This window comes from Takifugu rubripes, chromosome 8, assembly GCF_901000725.2.
Source record: "Takifugu rubripes chromosome 8, fTakRub1.2, whole genome shotgun sequence".
NCBI lineage: Eukaryota > Metazoa > Chordata > Actinopteri > Tetraodontiformes > Tetraodontidae > Takifugu > Takifugu rubripes.
This window is the reverse complement of record NC_042292.1, coordinates 18633434-18661123: the sequence shown is the minus strand read 5'-3', so window position 1 is coordinate 18661123 and position 27690 is coordinate 18633434. Positions and strand designations below refer to the sequence as shown.

The 27690-nt window shown below is 55.6% G+C and overlaps 2 protein-coding genes across 3 annotated transcripts in view; both read left to right on the top strand.

Moving 5' to 3' along the window:
* The first annotated feature begins 179 nt into the window (after positions 1–179).
* adgra3 (adhesion G protein-coupled receptor A3) lies at positions 180–16997 on the top strand. The gene is given in 20 exon segments (XM_029840142.1): positions 180–929; positions 5512–5583; positions 8419–8490; positions 10310–10381; positions 10459–10530; positions 10651–10808; positions 11141–11354; positions 11437–11601; positions 11860–12020; positions 12023–12060; positions 12141–12290; positions 12364–12522; positions 12596–12763; positions 12843–13050; positions 13124–13332; positions 13403–13527; positions 13599–13722; positions 13805–13950; positions 14043–14138; positions 14721–16997. Coding segments are annotated over 20 exon segments (4005 nt in total). The 5' UTR covers positions 180–747; the 3' UTR covers positions 16135–16997.
* Positions 16998–17934: 937 nt separating this feature from the next.
* Positions 17935–27690, top strand: part of kcnip4a (potassium voltage-gated channel interacting protein 4a) — a 51994-nt gene continuing 42238 nt past the window's right edge. The window contains exon 1 of one of the 2 annotated variants that reach the window (XM_029840414.1): positions 17935–18207. In XM_029840414.1, the coding sequence (XP_029696274.1) occupies positions 18075–18207 (133 nt within the window). In that variant the 5' untranslated portion in view covers positions 17935–18074. The remainder of the gene's footprint in view (positions 18208–27690) is intronic. The other variant, XM_029840413.1, reaches the window with a different exon arrangement.

Genomic DNA, 27690 nt, shown 5'->3' with positions numbered 1-27690 from the left:
TCCAGCTGGTAGCCACGGTGCTTCGTGCTTTGGTGCCTCGCCACGATGTGTAAAAGGTAAAACTGCGTTTTGTGTGTTGACACTGACTGTAGCAACGTCTCTACCTCATAAAACAATCATCACGTTCAGTCTCCAGTTGGTGATTTTATTTTGAAAAGCAGACCGGATGCGGTGTGAATAGCGGCCGGCTTGACGCCTGCGGATCCCGGGACAGGACCGGGAGAGGAGCGACTCCTCGGCTGGACTCGAGAACTTTTCAGAGGGCCCGTGAAGAGGAGAAAGGACGCGGACCCTTGTGGGATCCTTTGTTGGCTTTGAAACGCGACCATCGCGGGGAAGGTGGCGCCTTCGGTCGGACCTTTTCCCTCGGTCTCGCTTCTCCTTCGCCTGGAAAAGTTTGATTCCACCGAGTGAAAGTTCGGTTTCAAAGCTTCGCGAGCCGGAGAGAACCGAGAGAAACGCAGCCCCGAGCGGGAGCCAACAAAGGAAAAGCTTATTAAAAGTTATTTAGCGAGCGGGCAGCGCGCACGGATCCGGGAGGAAATGACCACCGCGCCGAGCCAATTCTAACAAAGAAGGAACCCGGGGACGCCTTCGAGAAATGGAGGAAGAAGGTTCGACTGAGCCCAACAAGATCCCGGCGAAGGTTCTGTCTGTAACCGGGTATCTAGTTCAGACCCGTTTCTTGTAGGCTCGGTACCAGCTGTGGTCCAGCACCCAGACATTGTCGGCGGCGGGGCTGCGGAAATGGGGCCGCTCGTCCTGTGGTGGTCGGTGGTCGTGCTGCTGGGCGGCAGCACCGACGGCTGGGCCGACTGCAAGTCCTCCGAGGAGCGCTCGAAAAGCGGCGACAGGAAGGTGGTGTGCAGCAACATGGAGCTCCATCAGGTGCTGCCGGCGGACTCGTTCCCCAACAGGACCGTCACACTGTGAGTCCGCGCACCATCATTTATTCACCCCCCCCCCCCAGGGCGACCCTCCAATTCTGCCATTGACACGCCAACACTTGTTAATCAGAGCACAGACACCAGCATTGAAGCTCGACGTCCGTCGAAAAATGGCCGCAGCTCCTCAATATCACAAGTTACGATTTGAAAACAAGTAGATGTGCGATAGTTTCTCGCGTAAAGAGAAGAAAAGATGTCAAATATCGCGATATTTCGCGAAGGCGCGTTGATTTGATACCAAACACATGAGGTCATGTCTCTTAAATGTAGTGTTTTAGTGCTAAAATCTTTTTGCGGAAGGTTTGTGGGTCTTCTTACTAAAGAACCCAACCGGTCTCTTTAGATTTGGTCTGACAGATAACGGGATACATCCCAGAATCACCATCGGATGACGTCATTGTGTGTGGGCGGAATGGTATCGCCCCTACAGCCATTAAAGTATTCCCATGACGACGGATGTTGGAGAACATGAGCGGCGTATCGCTGAGCGCGTTGAATTCGATCCATTTTCCATCAGATTCCGGCCAAACCCACCCAAGGAGCTGCCACCGTGTTGCTGTCGAGCCCCAAACTGGGGTTCCGGGGATGGTTCCAGTCGATCCGTCTCTGGCTCAGACTGGTCCCTAATCACGGGGGTGTTAATGTCTTCCTTTAACTCGAGCAACGTTTTCCTTTTTACCATTTCCACTAGCGTAAGCGGTTACACCGAAGGCGTTGCCGAACGCCGCGGCCACCCTCGTAAGCTAACGTAAGCACAGGTGGAGTTTCTTTACAGACTTCTTTATGAGGTCGTAAACATGTTTCTTCAGATTCGACTGGTTTCCAGGCGGGGGGGGGGTCAGCCTGTCTAAACCTGTCATTTACCCTCCTCGAGCTCCAGTCACAGCGGATCGTTCCACAATTCCCGTTCCATTTTCCGTAGCAGGAAGCCGTCAGCTGGTTTCCGAGCGGCGGCGGCGGCGGTCCTGTTTTACAGCTCCCAAAGCGGCGTCCTGCGGTCGGGTGACGGCGGCTCGGGCGCAGCTGCCGTCAGCTGCTGCGGGATTCCTTTCCCAAACTTGAAAGTGACGAGTCTGTTGTCGAGCTGAGGCCGTTCCCACATCCCATCATATCTCTTTTTGCCGTGATATTTTAGTTCTCGTTGACGTGTGGGACCGGGCGGTTTCAGTCGGGGGTTTGATCTGTCTGGACCGCTGCTAGTTAGCATAGCTGTTGGCTATCTGCCAGAGACGAGTCCCGATTGTAGCAGGGTGATTGGCTGAACTTTCACGTAGTTTTGTGGCGATTTGCAAATAACTGTTCCGGTTCTTGAGATTCCTCTGGCGGTGCCTGATATGTTGCAGTTTGTTGATGGGATGGCACAGAAATGGCCTTTTCCACAACTGTAAGCTAACGCTAAAGCTGGGTGTGTGCTCGTCTGGTGTTTGTTGCCGCCTCGGAGAGACTCAATTAACCTTAAATTGGCCCCTGGGTCACAGGACGTGAAATTCAAACGGACCAATCGCAGCTGTCGTATTTATGCTATCGCTTTCCCCGCCCACTTTCTAGTTTACACGTTGACGACCCAAACAGATCCTAGCTTTCGTTAGCGCTGGTGAGATGAGATTTTCTCTGTCAGTTGCTTACTTTCGATGCCACAAACAACAAACAGACCAGGGTTGAAACTTAATTCTTTAACCTTTTAAGGAATAATTTCACTTCTACTTGGGGAAAAAAAAGCAGTTAAATTTGAGATCAGAGTGTTTTAATTAAACCCTCTGCCAGCGACGGAAGTATGAACCATTCCACTCTAATTCCATCCTCTCTCCCTTCGGGGCATTTGGCTTTTGATGAATACATTTTGTGGCTTTTAAGTGAACATTAAAGAAAGATACCAAGCACGCCTCTTTGCTCATGCTTTTATTTTGGCCTGTCGTGAACCCTTTGGAATCCGTGCCAGGAAATGCGGCCCAGACGCTCACATGGTCGGCCTTACGTCCTCGTACGCTTGTCCGCGCATGGGCGCCGACACGGAAGGCGAGCTTCGGTCTCGCCGGGCTGATTACTTTTGGTGCGATAATACCTCGATGCTAAGAATGCATTTGGCGCTATTGTGCAGCCCAACTGCCACGCCAGAGCGACCCGAGAGGAAATGACACGGGTGCGTTTACGGCCGACCTGCTCCGCTCCCCGTAGCTCCGTTTCTGGAAACCCGCTTTAGCCTGCATGCCTGTACAAACAAACAGCTTTAGCATTGTGCGCTCCCGGCGGCTCCGGTTTCCCTCTCGGCTCGATCGCCGTCCTTTCAGAGGTGCACCTGGTTGCACATTACAAACGCGCACACCTGTGTTCTTCCTCTCTCTGTTTGTGGCAAAGAGCAAGATTAATGTCAGGGATTTCCTCGCACGCAGACGGGCGGCGGAGAGACCCTTTGAGCTCTGAGAGCCGTGCGTGTTGTCATGGCGATAGCCTGTCGGAACCCAAAGGGAGGGGAAAATGTTCCGTTTCCATGAACTTTCTCCTCTAAAACACTTGTGCAGGTGCTCAGAAGATGCCCCCCCTCTTTCTACTAACCTGCTGGAGCACCGCAGGCGTTACCTCGGTTAGAATCTTTCCGTTTCCCACCTGAGCTGAACCCCATTTTCCCGTCAGGAACGTTTTCCTTGGGGGGCCTTTTCGATCTATTTGAACCCTGCTTCCAGCCTCGGCGCTCTCTCCTTCTCGTTTCCTCTGATTAAAGCGTGACGGAATCACGTACGGCGATCGCGGCCTCGAGGCTGCGGCTCTCCACGTCGGGAGCAGCGTCGGCGGGGTGGTGTTTACTCCACAGGCACGACCCGCTTTCATCCTCCCGTGGGTTGAGCTTTATAGCGTCGGTGTGAGGAGTGGGTGGTGTCAGACTGCACCAGGCGCCCCGCAGCAAAGTTTGTGCTTCACATCTTAGAACATCTTATCAGCACGTCCAGATAAGGCAGACTCCCCTCCTCCGTCGTTCTGGCCCCGGCCTACAGGGACGCGGGAGACGGTGGGGGACTGTGGGGGACTGTGGACACACGCCCCGGGGTCACTGCTGACGATGGCGGGGCTGTAAAGTCCAGACAGAGCAGAGGCGTGAGGGTTGCTGCTCCTCAGCATTGTTGAGAGGGTGTAGCATAAAGACGCTAACATTAGCAACAGTGGCTAACAAAGCGATCTGAGGCTCATCCTGAAGGAGAGTTCCTCTAAAACAGGGGTGCTCAACATGTCGATCCGATCTCCCGGTCACAGTGCATGAGCAAAAGCTAACAGTGCAGCAAAGCTAACAAGCGAGTCAGTTTGTTTCTGCTCATTTTTCACTTTCATTTTTTTCTCTTAAACTTAAAGGGTATTAAAATGAGCTGGACCACGTCAGAAGAGTAAAACTTATCACGGAATGGGAGAAGGGACTTTTTATTGTCACGGTGACACTTTCAAAGTGCGTTTTCCTCCTCTGCCAGTCTGCAATAGGGAAGAAGGGAAGTGTGGAGCGGCGTTTTCGGACTGGCCATGGAAAACATGACACCGAGTTCCCGCGGAAAAGCGAGCTGAGGAAGAAAAGGGAAAGAACTAAAATCCCAGTGGTTTCTCGCAATGGAAAAAATGTACATCGTTAATTGTGTTGTGTTGCGCAGCACATGTGGTCGCGCAACGTACAGCAACACAGCCGTGCATGTTGTGTGTGGTCCAAACGGGGTTCTCCTGCCATGGAAATAGCTTCTGCCTTCAACTTTAGCATCACTCACGGGCCTTTTATGCACAAAACCAGTTAGTGTGCAGCGTCTGAGAGGGACGGAGCCCAGCAGCACATCTCCAGTCAATATTTACTGTCCACCCTCCACATAAAACAAGCCCTCGACACCCCATAATGACTCCAGTCTGTCCCTGAGGGTGTGGGTGCGTGTCGCCCTCCACAACCCTTCCTCAGTGGCCGTGCACACACGCCGTAACCACAGCTCCCTGTTTGGGCTTTCCCTCTGGGAGCTCGCTCTGCTGGGGCCCTTCCAGACCAGGATTTGGGAACGCAGAGCTGAACTTTATTTGGCAGCCAGACACGCGTCGCTCCGCAGGCATAAATCAGGGCGTGAAGGCTGGTTTGCGAGCCTGGGAGGAAGCAATCAAGAGCTAGCATGTGAAATTCAGAGTGTCAGGGGTTGTTGGGGTGCTGGTGAGATTTATATTGACATATAGGAACACCAAAGAGGTCTTGTTGCTGCTGGGAACACCGTGGTGCTGCTGGGAACGCCGTGTTGCTCCGAGCCGCTCCGGGACCCGCAGGCGTAATAACGTTATCAGTCAACAAGCAGCGGTCTGCCACTGTTCCGTCTCTGCTGAACACACTGGATCCTTTTGGATAGGGACACAATTAGGTTAGCGTGCATTCCTCATGGATATTTCGAGGCCCGTTGTCTCTTTTCAGGACCAGCTCCTGTTTGCTGTCGGAGCTGTTGTGCTTTTTGGGATTATCTCTCATTCTTGTGTTGCGACATGTGTGCAAAAGAACCCAGGGGGAGTCCAAATGTCACGTCCTTGCTGCTGATCTCTGCTGACGCACGTTTTCTCTCCACAGAATTCTGAACAACAACAAAATCCAGGAGCTGAGAAATGGATCCTTCTTTGGATTATCTGCTTTGGAAAAACTGTGAGTATTATCGTCATATTCCAGGTTGTGAGCCAGGAAGGGGATATTTAATTGCTTCTCGGCGTCGTCCTTTTCCGCCTGCACGTGTCCGGGAAGCGGGCCGCGTTTGGGTCTGTGCGGAACTCCAGCGCTGAGCGAGCAGCTAGCATCCGTCAGGCCGCGGGTGAAAGGTGCGCTTGTGTGTTTGGAGCTTCTTAAAAGTCTAAGTGGCCCGGAGCCAGTGGAACATGCGGGTCACTGGGAGCGAGCGAGCACTTGAGTTTGTTCTGGAAGACTTTAAATGGTATCAGAAAAGGCTAAAAATAGCCGTGGCTGCGGCGGTTCGCACTCCATCCAGAGTCGGAGCTGCGTTGGACTGCATCAAGGAAGCGGGGAGGGTTGCTGGTGCGGCCCCAGATGCCATTCGTGCCGCGTGAGTCTGACTCGGGGGGATTGGAATGTCATCACCCGTGTCTCCTTCCCAGAGAGATTTAAGGAAAAATGGCTCCTGGCCTGCACCGCCTGGCTGTGGGCTGATTTATCACCACAGAATGGCTCTGTGCAGATAAAATATCCAGCTTGTTGCCCAAGGTTGCAATAACACATGACTGCATTGATGGGGAATTCTGTCAGGCTTCCCGATGTGGGTTTATTTATTTTCTTTAGAGACGCAGCTATATGGAAAGTGTAGAAGGCCACACTAGCCCCGTGAATTCATCTGCTATCAGCTCAGGGAGATGATTGATGCTCCTCTGCTGCCTGCACATTTCTCATAAAGCGGCTCATTCATGCCTGAGTGGAAAAAGCTGGGGAAGTGTCGGGTTTCCTCTGCTGACTCCTTGTTTTTATCAGTTTCTGCAGCGTGCTGAGTCGTCATGCCGCAGTTTTGCTGGTCGGAGTGGAGCTGTTTGCCTCCCCGTGGGCTCCGCTCCGGGTCGGATGCTTCAGCAGGAAGCTGCGGCGTGTTTTGTTTTGGTTGTTTGGAAGAGCCTGCTGGATCCAGCCGCTCGTCCCCACCCTCGCGCTCAAGTGACGTCGCTCGATAGCTTCCTTCTTTTGTCATTGTAATGAGGCCAAGCTGAGACCAGAGGCGTCTCTCTCCCTGAAAGGTTCCTAACCTCCCCTCCCCGATCTCACTCCCCCCCCCCCCCCCCCCCCCCCTCCATCTTGCCTCCCACTCTTCCTTTCATGGCTTCTTTATTCCCGCTCCTCTGTCCTGTCCGGACATTGTGCGGCGGCGGCGACCGAGGCAGCAGCTGGCTGCGAGCGTCGGGGGGGGGGGGGGGGATCGATTATTCCCGTCCGTCACTCGACGCCAAATCGCAAAGTTGCTCTGGAGACCTTTGTGGTTTTGTTGGAGGCCAAGAGTGTCCCTGGTTGGAAAAGGGCCACACAGAATCCACCATTATGGCTCTATAGAAATCCATGAGAAGCCAGGCCACCGTCACATGTTCCCGGCTAAATCCGCTGCTGTGGAGGAATGTTTATTGTGAAACCAGAGAGGATAAAAGGCTCTAGTGTGTTCTTCACCCAGGAAGGCGAATCAGCACGGACAGAAGCTACAGACAAGCTTCCATGATCATTCTCCAGCCACCTAATAAGGGGCCTGGTCTTAGTAGGTGCGTTTCCCCCACAGGGGCTCCGGGGTCGTTCTCCGGGGTCGTTGGTGCGCGTCTCCGCTGCAGGAACCCCCCCCCCCCCCCAACGGCCATTTACCAACTTTTACGGCGCCTCATCGAGTCTTTGCTCCAGGGGAGAGACTCCGATCTGGGTGGGGCTTCAGGTTTACTGTTGGCTGAAGCCGGAGCAGGACGTGGCGGGAACGCCAGCAGAGGAGGAGCGTTAGCGTTAGCGTTAGCCTGGCAGACGCTGCCTGTGTCCCAACTCAACAAGTGCTGTTTGATATTGAGGAACACGGATGTGGCCACGGCTAGTTTGCGGCGCTAGATGGGAACAACGGGAGTCAGGTTGGCCAAACTCTGGAAGAACATCCTCTTCTCTCAGAATATTCCACCATCCCAGCTTCACCTCCTTCCTCGATGCCGTTGGCTTGATCATTAGTTTTGGTTGGCTCGAAGCAGTTGCAGGATAATTGCCGAGGGGTCCGACCCTGCAGCGCAGACGCGACCATCGAGAGGAACACGCGGGAGGAACGGTTCCTGGGAAGGTTCTGTACTTGCCAGGAACTCCTGCAGTGGAAACGCTCCGGAAGTTTCCACTGACGTGCTGTTCCTGCCGTTGGAGTTATGAACCGGCGACGGGAGAATCGAGGCATTCCGTTAGATTAATGAGGATGGTGGCAGCTGGTTGGGAAAATCACGGCCACTGGTTTGGGCCCAGTCCAGCGATGGCGGCGGCAGATCCGAGAACCCGATACTTTGTCCGACGGGTCCGTGAAGGTTGCCAGCTGTGTGTGGTGTTTGTGTGGACCGGGACAACACACCAACCAGTGACCCGGCCCCCCTGGAAGCTTCCCTCTCGTTCCTCTCTCAACACTCAACAGGCGAGCTCACATCAAAAGCTCCAACAGGCCATAGGACCCCCCCCCCCCCCATGACAGGCCCTCCACATCACAGGGGCAGTTCCCCAGAGGCTCTTTGTGCGGATCCCCCGTGTGGGTTCAGGTGGCGACCGAAAAGCCTCCAGATCCCGGGCCCGTAATGAGCAGCGACGGCACAGGTGACCCCCCGCAGGGATCCGGCCTCTGCAGGTCTTTGAAGCCCCAGGAGGATCCTGGGAGGGCGTCTGTGTTGTGGCTCTTCATCAGGTCACGGGGGGTGGGGGGGGGTGCGACCAGTATTGGCTGTGTTCAGTGCTGTTTTTGTTGGTGGACTGAACCTTTTCCTTTCTCCTCAGGGACCTGCGCAGTAACCTGATCAGCTCCGTGGAACCCGGAGCGTTCCTCGGCTTAGCGGCACTCAAACGACTGTGAGTAACGGACCAGCTCTTCCTCCCTCCTGAGTCCACCCTAAAAACCTGTCAGTTCCAGCGGTTTGGCATCTCCGGGGGACCCACTCAAAGCCTGTCCGGTGTGGGAATAGTGGGCGGAGTCAGTCCTCCTCCAGAATGTGGTTAAAGCCTGTGTTTAAGGAAGCCGCGTGTTCCGACAGGCCTCGGCGACATCCAGCGCCAGTCAGGGAGCACGGACAAGTATTCCTGCCACCTTGTTTAGTTTGGCGCTCGGCCAGAGAGCGAGACGGGCCCGGACGGCACCGAGCCCGGCGCGCTCCCGCACATTCAAAGGGAACAACGGCGCAGCTCTGCAAACAGCGCACGCCGTCCCAGGCCCGGGCGGCGCTGCTGCTGCTTCTGATGCGCAGCAAGATTCCATCTGGGATCTGCGGCGAGCGGAGCGTGGGAGGCCGGGGGGGCAGCGGTGTTTGCGCGGGGGAGAGCGGGAACGCAGCGTGAATCGGAACGATCCGACGGCTCCGGACGGCTGCCAACACAAACCGGAGGCTGGCTGCTGGGGAGCGGCAGTTTCTTGGCTCGGAGCTTCGCAACCATCCTGCTGCATATTTACACCTGCACGCCTGTACGACCTCTTATCAACCCCCCCCCCCCCCCCCACACACACACACACACGCACACACACACACACACACTTAAAAAGACCCGTCAATGCAGACGGTTCTGTGCCCGAAGGCAACAGAGTTTAATTGGCTCCCACCGCTCGTTTGGGCCGATTTCAAAGGGTAGTTGTCAGTCAGTGGGCTGTGAAAGGGGGGAAGAAGAGACGAGAAGCAGAGGCAGCGAGATAGTTCCAGACCCTGGGAATGTAAACACCAGGTTCTGGCAGCCGCCGCCGCTCCGCCCCGCTTTTTTCCCCCGTCTTTACGCAGCCTGAGCTGAATGAACAAGCAGCATCAGCAGGAATCCGCCGCTTTCTCTGGTCTCGGGCTCCGTCTCCGCTGGGGCGCCGGGTTCCCTCCATCTGGCACATCGGCGCCGAGGCGACGCGCGAAGCGCCGACTGCCATGTTCGAAGCAAACGGGGTCAAGTTCACCGAGGGAGGGTGGAATTTGGTGCCGCTGTGGGAATGTTGAGGATGTTTTGGGAATGTTGAGGATGTTTTGGCTCCGTAAGGGTGAATCGTATAAACGTGAAGGTAAAGAAATCCGACGGAGGGAAAAGTTCTAAACTTAAAAACACTTGATCTGAAAACACGTGTGAGCAGCTGAACGGCCGCCGCCTCCGGCTATTTCTGACCGCCGCTCTGTGCTGTTCACGCGCCGCGTGCTTGTGGTCGAGGACGCTCTCCAGAGAATTCTCCGGTGATAAAAAGCCGTCCTGCAGCCGCAGAGGCTTTGACACTGGTTACATGTTGTTGTCGTTGCCGTGGGAATGATAATGGTTTTCATGTTCTGGCTCATCGAGCCGCCAGCAGCTTCCTCAGTGACGGCGTAAGTGAGCACACGTAACTGCTAATCGCGTCTGATCACAGGATCCCGCCGCTCTCCGGGGGACTATTTTCCTCGGCGGCGGTATTGATGCTTTGAAGCGATGCCGCTTTGAAATGGGGCGTGGGCCCGATCTCGTACGTCTGACAGCCCGGGGGGTACATGCTGCATCAGGGATGGGGGGTCGTTGGTGGCCCCATCAAGTTTCCTGGGGCGAATGCTCGCCAGCGTGTGGAGGGAGAACACATACATGAGGGGGCTGTTCTTGACCAGCCCCGACTTGATTTGTTTGGATTTTCTCGTCTGCCGTCTGTCATCGTTGATCCCGTCTTTCCGGTTTCCGACAGAGATTTGTCCAACAACAGCATCGGCTGTCTGAACGTCGACGTCTTCAAAGGGCTCGCCAGTTTGATGCGGCTGTGAGTATGAGGGCTTCTTTCAAACGAAGCGGAGCGCTCAAGACGTGGGTCGCATCACTCCTCTCCTCTTTCTGCAGGAACCTTTCGGGGAACGTTTTCTCCACGATAGCTCCGGGGACCTTTGACAGCCTGGTGTCTCTGAAGTCCCTGTGAGTCAAGCGGCGGCTGGCGAACCGTCCAGTAGCCCCCGTTAGCTCCCGCTCAATCCCAGGACTCGAGGAAGGAGTGACGAGGCGAACCGGGTCTTTTAACGCTGCGTTTCTCTCCAGGGAATTCCAGACGGCGTTCCTGCTGTGCGACTGCAACCTCCTGTGGCTGCTGCGCTGGATCAAAGAGAGGAGCGTCGCGGTGAAGAGCACCAAGTGCTCCTACCCCCAGTCTCTTCAGGGCCAGCTCTTCACCTCCAGACCGGAGCTCTTCACCTGCGGTACGGCCTGGGCGCGGCCCCTTTAACTGCCCCGGTGGAGGCAACGCTCTGTGTTGTTGCAACCTCTGGTTGGGCAACAGCAGCAGATAAGGGGCAGGTCGCTCAGGACGCTGCCGCTTGTTTGTCGTCGCTCACGTCTTATCAGCTTGGCTTCCATTTTGTATGTTTAAGCTGACGTGTCACAGCGGCCGTGACCCCCCCTCCCCCACATCCCAACCGCACACAGACACAGGAGTGTCACGTCTTCCCAGAATTCCACACGCTCGTAGTTTAAGGCAGACCTGGAAGAATGTGGGACGTCTGTGTGAACTCTCGCTCTCCTCCCACCTCAGATGCTCCCCTGGAGCTGCCGTCCTTCCAGCTGACTCCGTCCCAGCGGCAGGTGGTCTTCCAGGGGGACAGCCTGCCCTTCCAGTGCCAGGCTTCCTTTGTGGCCGAGGACATGCAGGTGCTCTGGTTCCAAAACGGTCGCATGGTCAAAGCAGACGCCGCCCAGGGCATCTTCATCGAGAAGCGCATGGTGCAGAACTGCTCTCTCATTGCCAGGTCTGGCCCAGGCGACCGTGTTCTTCTTCTGACTGTACGCTCATCTCATGATGGGATTCACATTCCTCTGGTTTCCCATCAGTGCTCTGACCATCTCCAACATTCAGCCTGGATTCACTGGGAATTGGGAGTGCCTGGTCAGGACCAGCAGAGGCAACACCACCAGGACGGTCCACATCGTGGTGCTGGAGACGTCGGCCAAGTATTGCGCCCCTGAACGCGTGAGCAACAACAGGGGGGAGTTCAGGTGCGTGCGCACGCCCTGCGGTCCTTATTTTAAGCTCTTTGGCTCCCCCTCGTGGGGAAACATTGACGGTACAGCCATAATTGGAGCTCCCGACTCTTAACACACACATTTTGGAGGAATTGAGCAGTGGTATCTTCACATGTCAGTTCCAGAATTCTCTCCCCATTTTTCCAACCCACAAAGGTTCGGGATAAGTGGGATTAAGCCAATTATTTATCACCCTTTTAGCATCAAGCATAAGTGATGTGTTGCCTCCAGGTGGCCTCGGACACTTGCCGGGATCAGGGCCTACCTCCCTTGCAACCGGCTTCCATCCAGCGGCGGCCTGTACTCCAGCAGCTCGGGCGAGGAGCAGCGGGCATGGCGTTACTGCGACAGCAAAGGCGTGTGGGCGGAGGACGACTATTCCCGCTGCCAGTTCCAAAAGACGTGACCAGGTTCCTGTATGTCATCAACCAGGTGCGTGAACGACCGCCTGAACTGCAAACACGCTCATGTTCGGAGTCTTATGAGGGTTAATCCGAATGCCGATGCTGCAGATGCCTCTGAACGAGAGCAACGTGGTGGCCAAGGCTCGCCGCCTGCTGGTCTGCACCATCGACGCCGCCAATTTCTCCGACAAGGTGGACATCATCTTTGTGGCCGAGATGATCGAAAAAATCGGGAAATTCGTGGAGGAGTTCAAAGACGTGAGTAACGAGTTGAGACGGAGAAACGTTTTGCGGCCCGAGCTGATTTTCCTCCGCCTTGTTTGGACGCCAGCTCGGGGAGGTGATGCTGAGCATGGCCAGTAACCTGATGATGGCGGATGAGAGGGTGCTGTGGATGGCCCAGCGCGAAGCGTTAGCCTGCTCACGGATCATCGCCTGCCTCCAGAAGATCGCCGTCTATCGCCTGGCCACAGCGCCGGCCTTCTCCTTGGTTGGTCCAGCATCCAGTTCTGCTGCTCAATCAGTTTCTCTGAGGCAAACTTTGACACAAGCTTTCCTTCCAGACGTCCCCCAACATAGCTCTGGAGGCCCACGCTGTCCGGGCCGGCGACTGGAACGGGATGACCTGCATGTTGTTCCAGAGGCCCATCCCTGAGCGTTCCGCCGGGCAGGACCGCCAGCTCACCTTCAAATGCAACATGACCGGGTCCTTCTCCAGCCTCCTGCACAAGGTCGGCTGCTGCCGCGCGTCCCGAGGTCGTCCGCGCCGATTTCCGGGGTTTGACGGCGTTTGTTTTTCCGTTGCTGTAGAGCACCATCGTGGAGGCCTCCCTGCAGCTCCCGCAGGCTCTCCTCACCCAGCCGGCCGTCCCCGGGCAGCCGGAGGACGTGGTCTTCAAGCTTCACCTGCTGGGCTTCCGCAACGGCAAGTTCTTCCCCTCCACCGGCAATTCGTCGCAGCTGGCCGACGGAGGGAAGAGACGCAGCGTGGCCACGCCCGTCATCATGGCGAAGCTCGGTGAGGCCGACTCTTCATTTCCGCCTCCGCGCTGCTTCAGGACACGCGTGAAAGCTGCTGTGATTTCCCTCAGAGGGGATGCCGATGCACGTCCTGAGGACCCCGGTCAACATCACGCTGCGCCGCTTGGCCCACGGATCCGACGCCGTGTCGGCGACCTGGAACTTCAGCCTGGTGGGCGGACAGGGAGGCTGGCAGAGTGACGGCTGCCGCATCCTGGGTCACTACGACAACTTCACCACCATTTCCTGCAGCTCTCTGGGCAACTACGGCCTGCTGATGGTAGGTGGGAGGGTCTCTGGGCGTGGCTTCGGCGCTGCGGCGTGTCCTAACCCTAACCCTAACCCTGCAGGACCTCAGCAGCATGGAGTTCTTCTCCCCGAGCATCCTGCCGCTGCACCCGGTCATCTACGCCACCGCTGTGGTCCTGCTGCTCTGCCTGGTCACCGTCATGGTCACCTACGTGTACCACCACAGGTACTCCGGTCCCAGATTAACCGTGACCTCCAGCCAACAGCCGCTACCATCGTCGCTGTGTCTGATTCCAGGGCCGTCCGAGTGAGCCGCAAATTCTGGCACATGTTGCTCAACCTCTGCTTCCACATCTGCCTCACCTTCGGCGTCTTCGCCGGAGGCATCAACCAGACGCGGCTGGCCGGCGTCTGCCAGGCGGTGAGCGCGCGCGGCTCTCGCGGGGTTACTTCGGGCTAAACTTTAAAGCAAACGTTGACACAAGCCGTGCGGCCTCTTCCAGGTGGGCATCTTGCTGCATTACTCCACCCTGGCCACCGCCCTGTGGGTGGGCGTCACCGCGCGCAACATCTACAAGCAGGTGACGCGCAAGGCCAAGCGCTACGAGGAGCTGGACGAGCCCCCGCCCCCGCCGCGGCCCATGTTGAGGTTCGCGCCCCCCAGCGCCGTGAAGTCGCAGCAAACTACCAGAAGGTGTCACTACTGAGTCCAGCGCGCCTCAACTCACTGTCTCTCTCCAGGTTCTACTTAATTGGCGGAGGGATACCCATCATCGTGTGTGGCATCACTGCAGCAGCGAACATTAAAAACTACGGCAGCCGGCCCAACGCGCCATAGTGAGTCCCCCCCCCCCCCCCAACACACACACACACACACACACACACACACACAGGGCCATTTCACTGCATTTCTTTACTAAAAATTGCATCTTTATCCAAGAGAAGGGAAAGTTTATTCCCTGGAGTCCTGATTAAAGAGGCTTAATAATGCCATGTGCATCCAAGGCTCCCCTCCCCCGACTCCCCTAACTTCCCTAACTCCCCCGACTCCCCCCTCTACAGTGGCAGCTGTTTTGCGCATCATGGCCGACTAATTGAGAAATCTGGACTCGTGCGTGTGTCTCCAGTCTTTGGAGTTTAATTATGTTCCGTGAGCGAGAAGAAAACAGCCTGTGTTTGGAAACGTAATGAGACAGTTGGTGGGAAAAATTACCCAGAAACATTTTTTAATTTGACAGCTTCCGATGTAAGTGGGGGGAAAATAACTTGCAGTCGGACCACCGCAGAAGATTCCGGACACGTTTTCCTTTTCTTTCGGTCGTTGCTAATGTTGTTGAGCAGGTTTGACATCAGAATTCCCATCTCTGACTGAGCGTTGACGCTACCTGTCCTCCGTCCGTCTGTCCCGTCTCCCGACAGTTGCTGGATGGCGTGGGAGCCCAGCATCGGCGCCTTTTACGTCCCGGTGGGATTCATCATCTTTATCGACTGCATGTACTTCCTCAGTATCCTGCTGCAGTTGCGGCGCCACCCGGAACGTCGTTACGAGCTCAAGGAGTCCACGGAAGAGCAACACCCGCTGTCGCCGCCCCACGCCGACGTGGGCGGGGACGGCCCCGGCAACCGTCACCCCCTCACCCTGCCGCTCCAGCCCCCGGAGGCGTCGTCGGCTCATCACGCCGTGCCGCTGTCGGCGTTGGAGAACGAGCACACCTTTCCCGCTCAGCTGATGGGGGCGGCGGGGGCCTTGGGGCTCTACGCCGCCCTCTGGGTGTTCGCCGCCATGGCCGTGTCACAGGAACACCCTTTCGACCTGGTGTTCACCTGCCTGTTTGGGGTGGCGGCTCTGGCGCTGGCGGCGTTCATGGTGGCGCATCACTGCATCAACAGACAGGATGTCAAGCGCTTGTGGTCACGGGCGTGTTGCTCCGGGAGACGAGCGTACTCCGCCCAGGAGGACGTCCTCCTCCCCCAGGCGGGAGGGGCCGCGGCCGCCGCCACGGGTGACAAGGCGGACGGCGAGTCGACGAAATGCGGCCACAGCAGCGCCGACTCGTCCTGCGTGAACAAGAGCGCGGCGAGCGCACGCAACTCCGCCCACGGGAGCAAACTGACCAACATCCACGCGGAGGCAGCTCAGTGCAAAGCCACGGCGGGCGCCGCGGCGGGCAACGGCGCCGCCGTCCTGGACAACAGCCTGACGGAGCACTCGCTAGACAATGAAATTAAAATGCACGTGGCGCCCGTGGAGGTGCAGTTCCGCCCAGTCAGTCAATCAAACAATCCCGCTGCCGCCGCCGCCGCCGCCGCCGGCAGGCACCACAAGAACAGGGCGAGGGCTCACAGGGCGAGTCGGCTCACCGTGCTCCGAGAATACGCCTACGACGTGCCCACCAGCGTGGACGGGAGCGTGCAGAGCGCCCCCCACAGGCGACATCACTATTATGACATGGCGGCGAGGAACAGCCGCCGCGCCGCCTACATGGCGTACAGAGAGCGGCATCAAAGCCAGCTTCAGCAGGACAGCAGCGACAGCGCCAGCCTGCCGCGGCGTCCGCGGCACAAAGGAGGGGGCGGCAGCTCGGTGGGGAACGGCTCTCTGGTAACCATAGATACCGAGCGGGGCGTGGCTTCGGCCAACAGCTCGGGCAAAGACTCGGCGAAGCAGCCGAGCGGCTCGGAGCTGGAAAATGAAACAAAGACGTACGGCGTGAACCTGGTCACCCAGAACGGCGCCGCGACCAAAGAAAACGGACAGTTGCTGCCGTTAATTAGCACGGAAAACGCCGCCGTCGTAAAGACGGGACTCTGGAAACACGAAACTACCGTGTAGCGACCGTTTCCACCCCGCAGGGGGCGTGGCCTCCTCCTCTTGATGGGTCAGGATACACTCGCGCCGGCGAACGATTGTAATGTTTCTGGCGAGCGGAGGCCAAAGGCGTCCGTGACTTCAGTCCCGGTATCACGATAAATATTCATCGCAGTGCGGCGCCGCTCCCGCGTCGCTTTCAAACTGTGAAAATTCTTTCTTTAATGTGATTTTCGTGGTCACGGCGCCGCGGCCAGTGTAAATACAGGTTCCTGTAAATGTCTATTTTTCTAACTTTGAGCCCGCACACTTTTTTACTCCCGGTTCTCCCAGCAGCACCGAGCGGCGCCGCCGTCCTTTTTGGCTTCTATTTCGGTTTGTCCGACGGTAATAAAAGAAAAGTTTACCTCATTCGGAGTGTTTCCTCTTCCCGGGGGCTCTGCGGCCGGCGCAGAGGTGAGTCGCCCCGCTTCGCTTTCCCAGAATTCCTCCCGCTGACGGCGTTTGACAGGCCGGTAATTGGATTTGCGGCCGACCTTTGGGTGACCTCTGGGTCGTCTCTCCATGCTTTAATTGCAGCGGGCCGCGGGTTCCTCGCCATCCGCCGCTGGATCTGACGAGCGCCTATTGAGCTCAGCGGTGATTGACAGGTGACTGGTGGACAGAGAAGAAGAAGAAGAAGAGGATCATGGGGGCGGGGGCAGGACTCAGCTGCTCCGGAGGGAAAAAAATCCTGTTTTAGGTTCGGACTTTGGTTCTTTTGTGCCAGCTTATTTCCGGAAACTTTGAAACTAGTGCCGATTTCATTTTTAATAATTTTGGATGTCGTCGTGACTCGATATCAAAATAAAATTCTGCCCTTTTTTTGAATGAATGGGGGAAAAAAATCAGACTTTTTCTTAAAGCTCTAAAACTTGACGTCAGGAGTGAAGGAGGTCCGGCTGCCTCATCCATCACGGAGCCTCCCAGGAAGCCGAGGGTTTCTTCCCATTAATATCCTATTAATGAGGAGCATATTTCACTTTGAGGGAGACACATTAGTCGGCCGTGTTGGATGTGACAACGTGTAATAAGACTGATAAATAATGCAGAGTGCGGTTCACGCTGCAATTACTGCCATTTCTCTCCAGGGACACGCCGGTTCCGATCAGGTTCCCCTGTGAAATATACTTAATATCAGAACATACTGTACCTGTGAATTTTAGTGGTGAAAGGTTTCTGTATTACTGAGGCGGGTCCCCCTCCATGAGCCTTCCATTTTCTACAGGTGCCCAGAACGGACAATAATAGTTGTTATTACAGGTTACAGATATTCGCGACCAGTTTTGCTGTTTACCAAATATATTTATATTTTAATGTTCAGAGTTAGTGCTGTAATACAGAGAGACTTGAAATGTTGGGGGATGTCGTGGTCAGATAAATCATTTTTGTTCTCTCCGGGCTCCCGTAGCGGCCAGAAAAGCACAATTTAAGCACGAACACGTACTTTTGCGTCAACATTGATATAAATGCTTTAGGGCAGCACAAAACACGACGGGTCTGACAATATGATCAATAAAAACTGTTTTATTTTCAACAAAAAAACAAAATGATACGACTGCCAAGCCCTATAAATGTCCAAAACACGACACTTGAACAACTCGTGAAAAAACTGCGGTGACGAAAAGCGTCAAAAGTCACTTTGACGTTAAAACTTGGTCTAAATTCACGACATTGTGATTCAAGTGAGCTCAAAACCCGCCGGTTGTCGTCGTTTTGTGCGTCGCCCAATAAAAATCGCCTAATTGTGAACATTGTAGAGCGAATCCCGCCTGTGCGCGTTCACGTTCGCTACCGCGTGCCCGCGCCCCCTCCCGCCGTTTAAATGAGCAGCAACTGGTCCCGCAGCCTCCGACGGAGAGAGCAGCCCAGAACCGAAGCAGAGAGGACCGGGACCCAGAACCGGCACCAGCACGCAGGCAGACATGGACACCAAACCCCTGGAGACGGTCTCCGGCCGGGTGGACGCGGCGGGTTCGGCTGCTGGTAGGACCGGTGCTCGGTGCTCCTCACCACGGGGGTCCGCTGACTGCGGAGCGGTGTTGGTGTCGATGGAGGGTAAAAACAGTTTAATGTTGCCTCGGTTGCTGCTGCAACTTCGTTCATTCGGCGTCACTTTGGGCGACGTTGCCGTCGAGCCGGCAACTTTGCGAGGGTCGCCAGTTGGCGTCCTCGTGGCGGCACATTCCCGCCCCCGGGTGTGTTCAGTTCCCTCCAACATCTCTGGAAATCTCTGATTTTCAAGGCAGCATTAAACGACTCCTGTGTTTTTAGCAGCACTTTACTTCCGTGCACGAGTCGCTTCAGCACTTTTGCCTTCTGAGAAAATGCGGTTTGGTTGGAATCAGGTTATTTTTGACTAAAAACACCGAGTCTCTGAACTCTGGAGGCAGGTTTAGATGCTCAACAGCTTTGGAATGTTCAGCCTGTTGTTGGGCAATCATAAAAAAGTGGATTTAGGGCCACAGACCCTCTCCAGACCCCCCCCCCCCCAACCCAACCCACAAGGACACATTAAGAACTGTGATTGTCCGTGTTACATCCGATGTTGCTCAGGTTGGCGTTTGTTAGCGGTCGGTGTCGGGTGTTTTAGCCAGACCCGAGCAGTCGCGGGAGATTTCCCTTACTTCGGTCCAGATCCTAAAATAAAATTCCACATTGCTCCCAACGTTTCCCGAATGTAAAAAAAACCCATCCGGTGACCTTTTCAGAGCAGCTTGGGTGATTTTGGTTCCACCTTCGTGGATCTGGTCCAGATAAACAGACAATCTGGAGGCCACGTGAGGAGAACCTCAGTACCTTTGTTGCTCTTCTTGCCCCGTCGAATCCCCCCCCCCACCCCAGGGACCCTGGGGGAATCTGAAAATGGCACGACTGTCCCCCAAAAATGCTCGAGCCAACGACCCCGTCCCCCCGAGAGCTCCCTTCCTTCCATAGGGCGCGGCTAGCTCGTATTATCTTCTGCTCAAACTTGAGGGAAATTGACGCAACAAAGCAGCGACTAAAAAGTTGCTGTGGCAACTTTGAGGTTGTTGGCTCCTCCTTTGGTCTGGATGGAGTGTTATCGTTCGGGCAACGTGCTTAAAGGTTGTTCATCATCCGAAATGCTGGAAACCCACAGAAACGCTAATCCTCAGATTTGTTTCGGATTTAATAAATCTCGCCAGGTCGCGTTGTTGCGTAATCTTGGACTGAAAATAAACCGTCTTCTTCTTTTGGGGCCTTGTTCTTTTTATATCTGTCGTTTAAATCGGCTCCCGACGTCAGATTTTTAACGTGCGTTTGAAGTTGTCAGGTGGAACACGGGCACGGAACAAGCGCCGCGCTCGGTTTTCGCGTCTGTTAGCGGGCGCTAAGCTGTAGCCGCTCCAGATCTGTCAGGCGCGTTGTGGCTGTTCAGAGGGAGGTTTTGACAGGATGACCAAAAAAAAAGAGACGCAAACGTTGGTTCTTCATCTAATATTTAAAAGACAAAGAGCAGGACATGAAGGAAGCATCCATAAAAAGATCAGCGGAAGTTTTTCCTCCTGTCGGCATCAGTTTAGCTAGTTTTTATGATTTAAACAAAGAAAAAAAGCTAATAAACTCAAGGCTGCTGATGCTCTTCTGGTGCCCCCCCCCCACCCCCAAACTCAGTGGGGTCGAGAACACGTCCCATTTTCAGGTTGAGCTCCAGAATCTGGCTTCTGTTCCCGTTAGATTATTCCAGGCGGCCACCTGTGCGCTCGCTCTCCCGCCGTTCTGGTCAAATCCGGGATTATTTGGCCCAACTTGGCGCTGGTCTCCCAGAGGAGCCCTCTGACATTTCCAGTTTGTCATGTTTGTTCCCTTTTGGGAGGAAGGGCGGGGCGAGCCTGCTCGGGCGGACCATCTGTCTCGGGACCCAGTCCAGACCAGAGTCTGCCCAGAGCTCCTCGCCGTCTCCGCCGCCCATCCAGCAACACTTTAGCGTCTGCTTCATTTCCCTGCTAACGTTTAGCACGTTAGCGTGTCAAATTACCAGCAGCCTTTCAAACTGCGTTAGAGGGAGCAGCTAATGACGCTAATTGTCATTTAGATGATTCTCTAGTCCTTTAAGCAATGACAGGTGGCGTTCCCACATTTCCCTCCCATCCTCGGAACTATGCTGGTTTATTCTTCACCGTGTCTGCCGCCGTACTCGGCTCCGTGGAGCCCAGCGGCCGTGTGTGTTGTGGGGTGGAACTCCAGGAAATGGTGTCAGGGATGAAAATGACATCATGTGAGCCATATGAGGAGGACCGCCGATCCACCAGAGTGTCCTCCGGTTCTTCCTGTCCCAGCGATTATGAAAAGCCCGCTGTGTGTCCCAGCAAGTCCACGTCCAGAAGGTCGCAGTCGGCTCTGGCAACAGACTCCACGAGCATAAGCACCAGCGACTCGGATGCGATGGAAGCGTGGCGATGTTTGTCGGAGCTAAAAATAAAGCGGAACAAAGCCAGAAGGGAACCTGCAGAGGTTTGAGTCCAAAGCTCCATCTGCAGCATCTGCTGGGACTTCTGAGCTCTGCTGCCACCCAGTGGTGAAGCGGGGGAAGAGAGGCTGGAGAGTAACGCGGCCGTGGCCCCGGGACCACGCACACACCTGCCGGCTCACATCCTCCCCCAGAAGGTGCCCCCAGATCCCCGCAGGAGCTTGTCTGGTCACGGACGCGAGGTCTCCGAACACGCTGACCGATAAAGAGCCGCCGTTATCTCCAGATTACAGCCGCCGAGGCTGAATAATTCATGGCACGGACCCGAAAGTGGGACGGGGGCACCGGCAGAGGGCAGCGCGGCGCCTCCGGGGGGGGCATTGGTGTCAGAAACGTCTCGGAAATGGGTCAGTTCCTCCAGTACCCCCGTTAAAAAAGTGCTGAACTGCTGCCGGTGCGGTTAATTAAAACACGCTAACGGCGTCGGCGAACGTGCGGCGGCTCCTCGTGACCTTCTGATTAACCCTTGCGAGGCGCTGGGTGACGTATCGTCATCGGGCGCTTCCTCGTGGACATTTGAAGAGCTGAGTTTTATGGATTCTCGGGGCAGGGAAACGTTTCCTGAGGCGTTCCGTTCCTGACTTGTGGGATCGGCCTAATGAGGCTCCCGTGGTACCGGGTGACCCTGGAACGCTGCGGCGGCGCCGGAGCCTCGAGGCCGGATGGCGTCACAATGCAGCGTCCTGAGTTCTGGAACGCCGAGGCAACAACCAGAGCTTCCGAATCCTCCCGTCTCAAAGATGCTCCGGGACCTCTGATGGACGTGAGCCGGAGCCGTTAACGATCTTCCGGGATCTGAGGGTTTGACTCTAACGACCTTTGTGCGAAGCCTAACGGAGACGGAGCGCTGCCGTCGGGGGTCTTTAAACGTGGGCGGAGCTGCGCTGCGGAACGTCGCTGCTCCTGCAGCTCATCTGTGGATCGTGTTACGGCTGATGGGAGGTCAAATGTCGGCGCTGCATCGGACGTTTGGTCGGATGCTACTGATGCTATTTTTAGCAACGGAGGTTGTGAAGAAACGCTGTCGCACAAAGGCCAGACGGTTTTCTTGGGTGGGGTGGCAGCAGTTTTCCTTCATTAATCCCAGACGTGGGGCTAACGTGGTCGGTCAGGTTGTCCGGACCGTCCTCTAGCTACCTCGCTTGGCTCCTCCGGGAGATTGCTCACAGGTTCCGATGTTTGGTTGGCCTCCATAATCCTGGAATCTGACCACTGGATCGGAGCCAGCATTAGCAAATAGCCTAGCATGATTGTCCCCCTACAAGTACCAGTACAGTAAGAGACGCAGCTGCTGCTGAATATCAGCGACCAGGATCTGAATTATTCACAATATCTGGGACAAAGATCTTGGTGTGCTTGTAGCCTCTGCATCCTCCTGTACCGCCTCAGCCAATCCGGTGGCTGGTTCCAGCGCTGCGGTTGGCGGCCTGGTGGGGAACGACGGCTCTACCCCCAGGCCCACGTCCCCGCCCTCGTACCCTCGGGTACGGGATATTCTCCGGTCCTCTCTGGGGAAGCAATTAGCTTCCCTGTTGCAGGTAACCAGCTATTAAACCGTTAGCGGATCCATTCGGGCCCCAACTGCCACAGAACATTAGCGTCATATTATGTAAATTCCTGACAGTCGCAGCATTAATACACGGCGGCTCCGAGCGGAGCCGACGGAAACGTTCCTCCGCACATTAAGGTGCGAGATGCGACCGAGCTAGCGACGGCGTCGCTTCGCTACCGGGTCTCGCCACAGCCCTGATATCAGATATGACTGATTTTTAACGGCCAGTCGTCCCTTCGCCGCGGTCACGGCGGTTGGGGTTGATCCAGCGTTCCCAGCTCCGTCGGCTCCGCCCACATAGGGGTCGTCCCTGCTCCGCCTCCTCCTCCTGCTCCTCCTCCCACCCCCTTTCACACTCTGTCGATCAGCCCGGGAAAGAAAAAGTGCTGGCGTTGAAACCTGAGGATCATTTGCAGACTGCGGCTGCAGAGGCGGCGTTCATCTCCGGCTGCGTCCCCGAGGTAAGACGACGTTCCCGGACGCTGTCCGTGCAGTCGGGATTTGACCTGATCCGCATTGTAGGACACAAATGTGTCGGGCGCCGCGGTGACGGCGTGATGTTTGATCTCCCTCGAACTTGGGCTGCTGATCCAGGACCTCCGCGACGTAGTTGTGATGAATGCAGTTGGGTATCATTAGCTAATGTTTTATTCAGTAGCGTCTTTAAATTTTAACGATTGTCTCGGGATAATCGTCTGGGCACGGTCGGGATGTTGTCATTCACAAATCTACTGGCGCGACGCGGGTTGAGGTGGAGCAGCCAAGTGTGTGTCACAACCTCTCCGCCGGCTGCTGTGGCGGTTCCCTGCTAACAGACGCTGTGTTTGTAGCTCCCACCATGAGTCCACCGCCCAAGAGAACCCAGTGGAGGGAGAACCTGCAGAATTTCCGCAGAGATCACATGTTTTCCACAAAGGTCCTGCTCAACTGCTGCCTGGTGAGGCGCGTCATCGCCTGGGCCGCCCCGACCGCCAAAGGTAGAAACGCTACTGGTTCGCCACTGCAGGACGCCGGTGCCTGTGATGGGGTCTAGCTAGACCGTCGGTGTCGGGAACCGTCTGATCGGGGTTTGTCCAGAGTTCAGGAACAGTGAGAGTCAAGAGAGGTTGTTTTTTGGGGAACGGTAGATTCTGCAACAGGCAGTGGGGTCTAGCTTCTTTCTCTAGTCATGCTAATGCTAGTTTGTAGAGGCAACGTGCTGATGTTCGCTAACAAACGAGGGGCGAGTGTATCTGGACGTGTCCCAAATTCAAATTCCTGCCTGTAGCGGTAGTACGGCAGAGACGGCGCTAACTGCCCGTAGTATCGGATGTTAATAGCTAATGTAGCTAATGCTGTTAGCCCGCTAGCGTTTAAACCCGCATCAACTCTGGTGTGGAACTGAAGCTCGACCCGACCCAGCGTAAAGGAAAGGAGTTGAATAAAAACCTTGAATCAGAACTTTTCCGAACAGAAGCTCCGATGTTTTGAATCAGCTCGGTACCTCTGTGGTGTCGATCAGCTGCCCTTTGACCCCGCGGGACGCTTAGTTCACTGTTCCTGGCGTTCACATTCCACGCAGGATGACTATTGATTAGCGGAGCTCATAAAACAAGATTTATAAGAATGTTGGCTCAAAGATCGAGCAGGAGAACGTGGGTTGCTGCTCCGATCCGATCCGACGTCCCATCCTTAATGTGGGTCATCGGTCTGTTTGGGGATCATTATGGGAGCCATTAAACAGTCATGAGTATTTACCCCCAGGGGGCTCGATCTTACCCCCAGGGGGTAAATACCATCTGCAGTCAAGACTTTAGTTTATTCCATGGAGGGTTGAGCAGGGCCCCCAAAAATAGCTGCTGTTGCGATGAATCAGGGGTCCCGTCTCGCTGGGGGAGTCTTCTGGCTTTATTCCATCTGTGCTTCTGCTGGGTTTGGAATTAGATTCTGTCACTGTTGAACCGTGGCGAGATGGCGGCGGCGGCGGGGCCCAGGTGCTCCCTGTCGGGCCTTTTCTGAATTGGATTTCTGTTCCTCACCTTCTCATTGTGAATTTGAACATATTCCTCGGGTGGCGTGTCTGCAATCGCCCCCTCATTTCCCAGAATAACCTCCCGTGCAGGTTTCTCTGCTCTCAACCTGCCGGGTGGCACTTTCACCCTCCGGATGTTGGGAAAGGAGCGCACGCTCGCTAAAGCGGGACGGAGGCCGAGCAGAAACGTCAATGCTCCTCCAGGACCGCAGACGCCCAGATGTTTAGAACCCTTCGGGGGTCAAATTTAAGGCAAATATTGAGCCTTTCTGATGGATCAGCACCATAAGACTTCCTGTTGTGCCTCCCGTCCCGTAGTCTGCTGCCCCCTACCGGACGGTAGGCGGACCTGCGGTTGTACCTCTGCCTAACGTCCGGTAGAGGGCAGCAGACTACTGGTGTCAATGAGTATTAAAAGGAGAAGCGCGTGTTGCTGTTTTAGTACAGCAAGATCCTGGAAAATCTGGTCAGAAGAGGCAAATATGCCCTTTTGAAAATAGCTTTCAGAACCGGTTCTGTGTGTTTGCTGTGACATTAAACCTGTTGGATCCATCCTCGTGTGAAACTCAGCAGTGGCCCCTGAACACCCCTCCTGCGTTGCAGTCCCCCCTCAGGTTCCAGTTTTCCCAGTTCACGGAGCATTCTCTAATTTCCCAGCCCCGACACTCTTATCTCACGATATCGGGTCGTGCCCCTCAGACGGAGCAGAAATAGCCTGAAAATCGATTTCCTGGAGTTCCGAGGCCTCTCGAGGAAACTCAACGCCTCATTTTTTATCAGCTTTTCAGGTTCTGCTGGAAACACTCCTGTCGCTCTTTGAAGCTGATCCCGATTTAATTGCCCAGAGTTGCAGGACGGCGGCGCTCCCCGTGGTGTCGGACCTCAGGGAGCGCCGCCGCCCAAACGCCTCTCAAACCTGAGAAATAAAACGGTGATGCTTCAGCTTGAGGAGCTTTAAAGCTGCTGGGGAGCCTCCATCATCTCCAGAGATCCCAGTTCTGCCTGTGGTTCTGGGTTAAGGTGGCCCACTTGGCTCTGGCAGGTTTCATGCTGGTCCAATTTGATATTAAGAACATCGAGGGGTGTTGGACCCAGTCCTAGAGGGGCCGATCCAGCCGGGCTTTCTGTCCTAGCATAGTGGAGCAGCCCCTCTTGAACTGGGTCTGGACCTCTCTGATTCAGGGGCTCCGGTCGGGCAGGAAGGCGGCCCCTCGGGAGAAGTAATTCTCTTGGAGAGAAGTAACAGCCGATAGGTGGGGGGGGCGTTGAGTGGTTGAATGGACCCGGTCCCCTGAGACAAGCTGCTTGTTGGTTCTCAGAAAAGCTGCCGACTTTCTATTTTGGTGGTTTTTCCCGCCTGCTCAAGGGCGAAGGTCTCGGAAGGTGTGAGGAGGAAACGGGAAAAGACGGTGATGGATTGGAGGGAAACGAGAGGCAGCAGAGAGCCGGGGGGGGGGGGTGCGCTGGGCTTTTTAGTCTTGATATTCCGCGGACGTTTATGGCTGAAGCTCTCGGCAGGTTCCTGCAGGTCGCTTTAGCCTCTCAGGTCCGTCCACGGTTCAAAGGGTCAGCCCTCGTGTCCTCTGAGAGACACTTTCCATGAGGTCAACCGACGGCGATCCCGACGTTCCCTTTGTGCCGACCCGAGCGCCTGTTGATAAACGGGGATTAGCTGCTAATGGTGGGATTAGCGGATGAAAGGCTGACCCCGGCCAACCGCGCCGTTTGTAAAACGCCTCCAACTGGCTCGTTGACAGACGTGGACACGTCCAGTCGCGTCCTGGGGACGGCGGTAACGGAGACGCCGGCCGTTTAGACGCACGACAGCTGAGCGGGCGGCGCTGTAACCAAGCCGGCTCCTTTTGTGCAGCGGCTCCTCCGAAACCTCATTAAAAATGCATCCGGGGCCACGTGCGGCGTTTTTTTTTTTCCAGAGGATCTTTTGTTTCTGGGACGGACACGTGCAAATCCGAGGACGGAAAAGGTCGACGCTTCAAATGAGGTTAGAAAAGGCGGCCGTCAAAGCTAACATGATGTAGCATCACTAGCTGTGTATGTTGAGGGGACAAAGACTCCTCCTCCTCCTGTCGTCCTTAATTCCAGGATTTGTCTCTGCAGGAGTCATTCATTTAACTCGTCCTTCTCCGTCTCTCCTGCTCCCGACCTCGGCGTCCTCCTGTCCTCCGCTAGCTGCTAACCTACTTTAGCGCCGCCGCCCCGGGCCTCTATAAATAGGCCTCGTTGATTGATACTGGGTTGCCTAAAACCTGGGAGGCCTCGGCCGTGCCTGCGCCGCCGCGCGTTAGCACACCTGTCCCCGCGGTCCGGGGGGGAGGAGCAACCCCCAGGATACCTCCCTCCCCCCTAAATGGCGACGCTTCGAAAGTCCGCAGGACTCGGAACTCTGCTGCTGGGCGGAGAACTTTGTGGATATTTCCGTCCTTTGATTAAAGCTGTAAACGTGCTAATTAAATTTCTCCAGTTTCCTGCTTTTAATGGTGATTAAACATGAGCGAGCGCAGGCCAGTGAGGGAAGGGAGTGGAACGCTAACGTTGCCATTGGCAACACATCGCTGGGGGGTCAGGGTCAGGCCGGTGACGTGGAGCCTCATCGGGACAGGATGGGACGGAGATCATGGTCCTACTGGGAGCCTCCCAGTCACACCTGTCTTTGCTGACCCGTGTCAGACGGGACAGAGCGCCCGTCAGGTGACCTGGTTGTATTTCAAGTGTCCTAAAATTCCCTCTTTTTCCCAGGGAAGACTGGGAGAGGTCGGAGTGACGTTGGCTCTCTGCCTAGAGATATTTTCTTAAAGTCAGATTATGTTTAATCCTTTCTGGAAGGAGGGATTAGCGGCGCGTAAGCGCTTTAACAGATTTACCTGTTGATTTCCCTTTTCCGAGCCAATTTCCTGCGGCGAGAGCGACATTTGTGAGGAGGAGGAAGAGGTGAAGGAAGTTTGGGAGGCGTCAGGGTGGAGGGCGCCTCTGTCGGGAGCAGATTAAACCCCGTTAGCGGTTGCTGGCGACACTGGGGGGGGCACAGCCGCCATTTCCTGTCCAATTATTTCCCAACTCTTGGCGTCCTTTTTAAGTGACACTTTTAGGTTTTCTCTCACTTCCGCTGACGACAGGATTGGGAATTTCTGAGCCGTGCGGCTCCACATTCAGGGCATCTTCTATATTTGCTGCTCCAGTAACGGAGTCCATATGTTCTCACTTGTGGGGGGTAAAAATAAAACGGCGTGCGCCCGCTCCCGGTGGACAAGCCCCATCCTTCTTCAGCCACCGTTGGACTCTGTTGGTGCAGAAATCAGGTCAAAGGCGTCCTCGCAGCGGCGGAAAAACCCGCCTAAATGAGGTCATGGAACAGAAATGGCGCCGAGCGCCGTAGCGTGGCACCACCTACGCTTTGTTATGACAGGTTAGTCCCTCCAACACTAACACGCCGCTCGCTGGCGTCCTCGCTGCGCGTGTTGGCCGCGA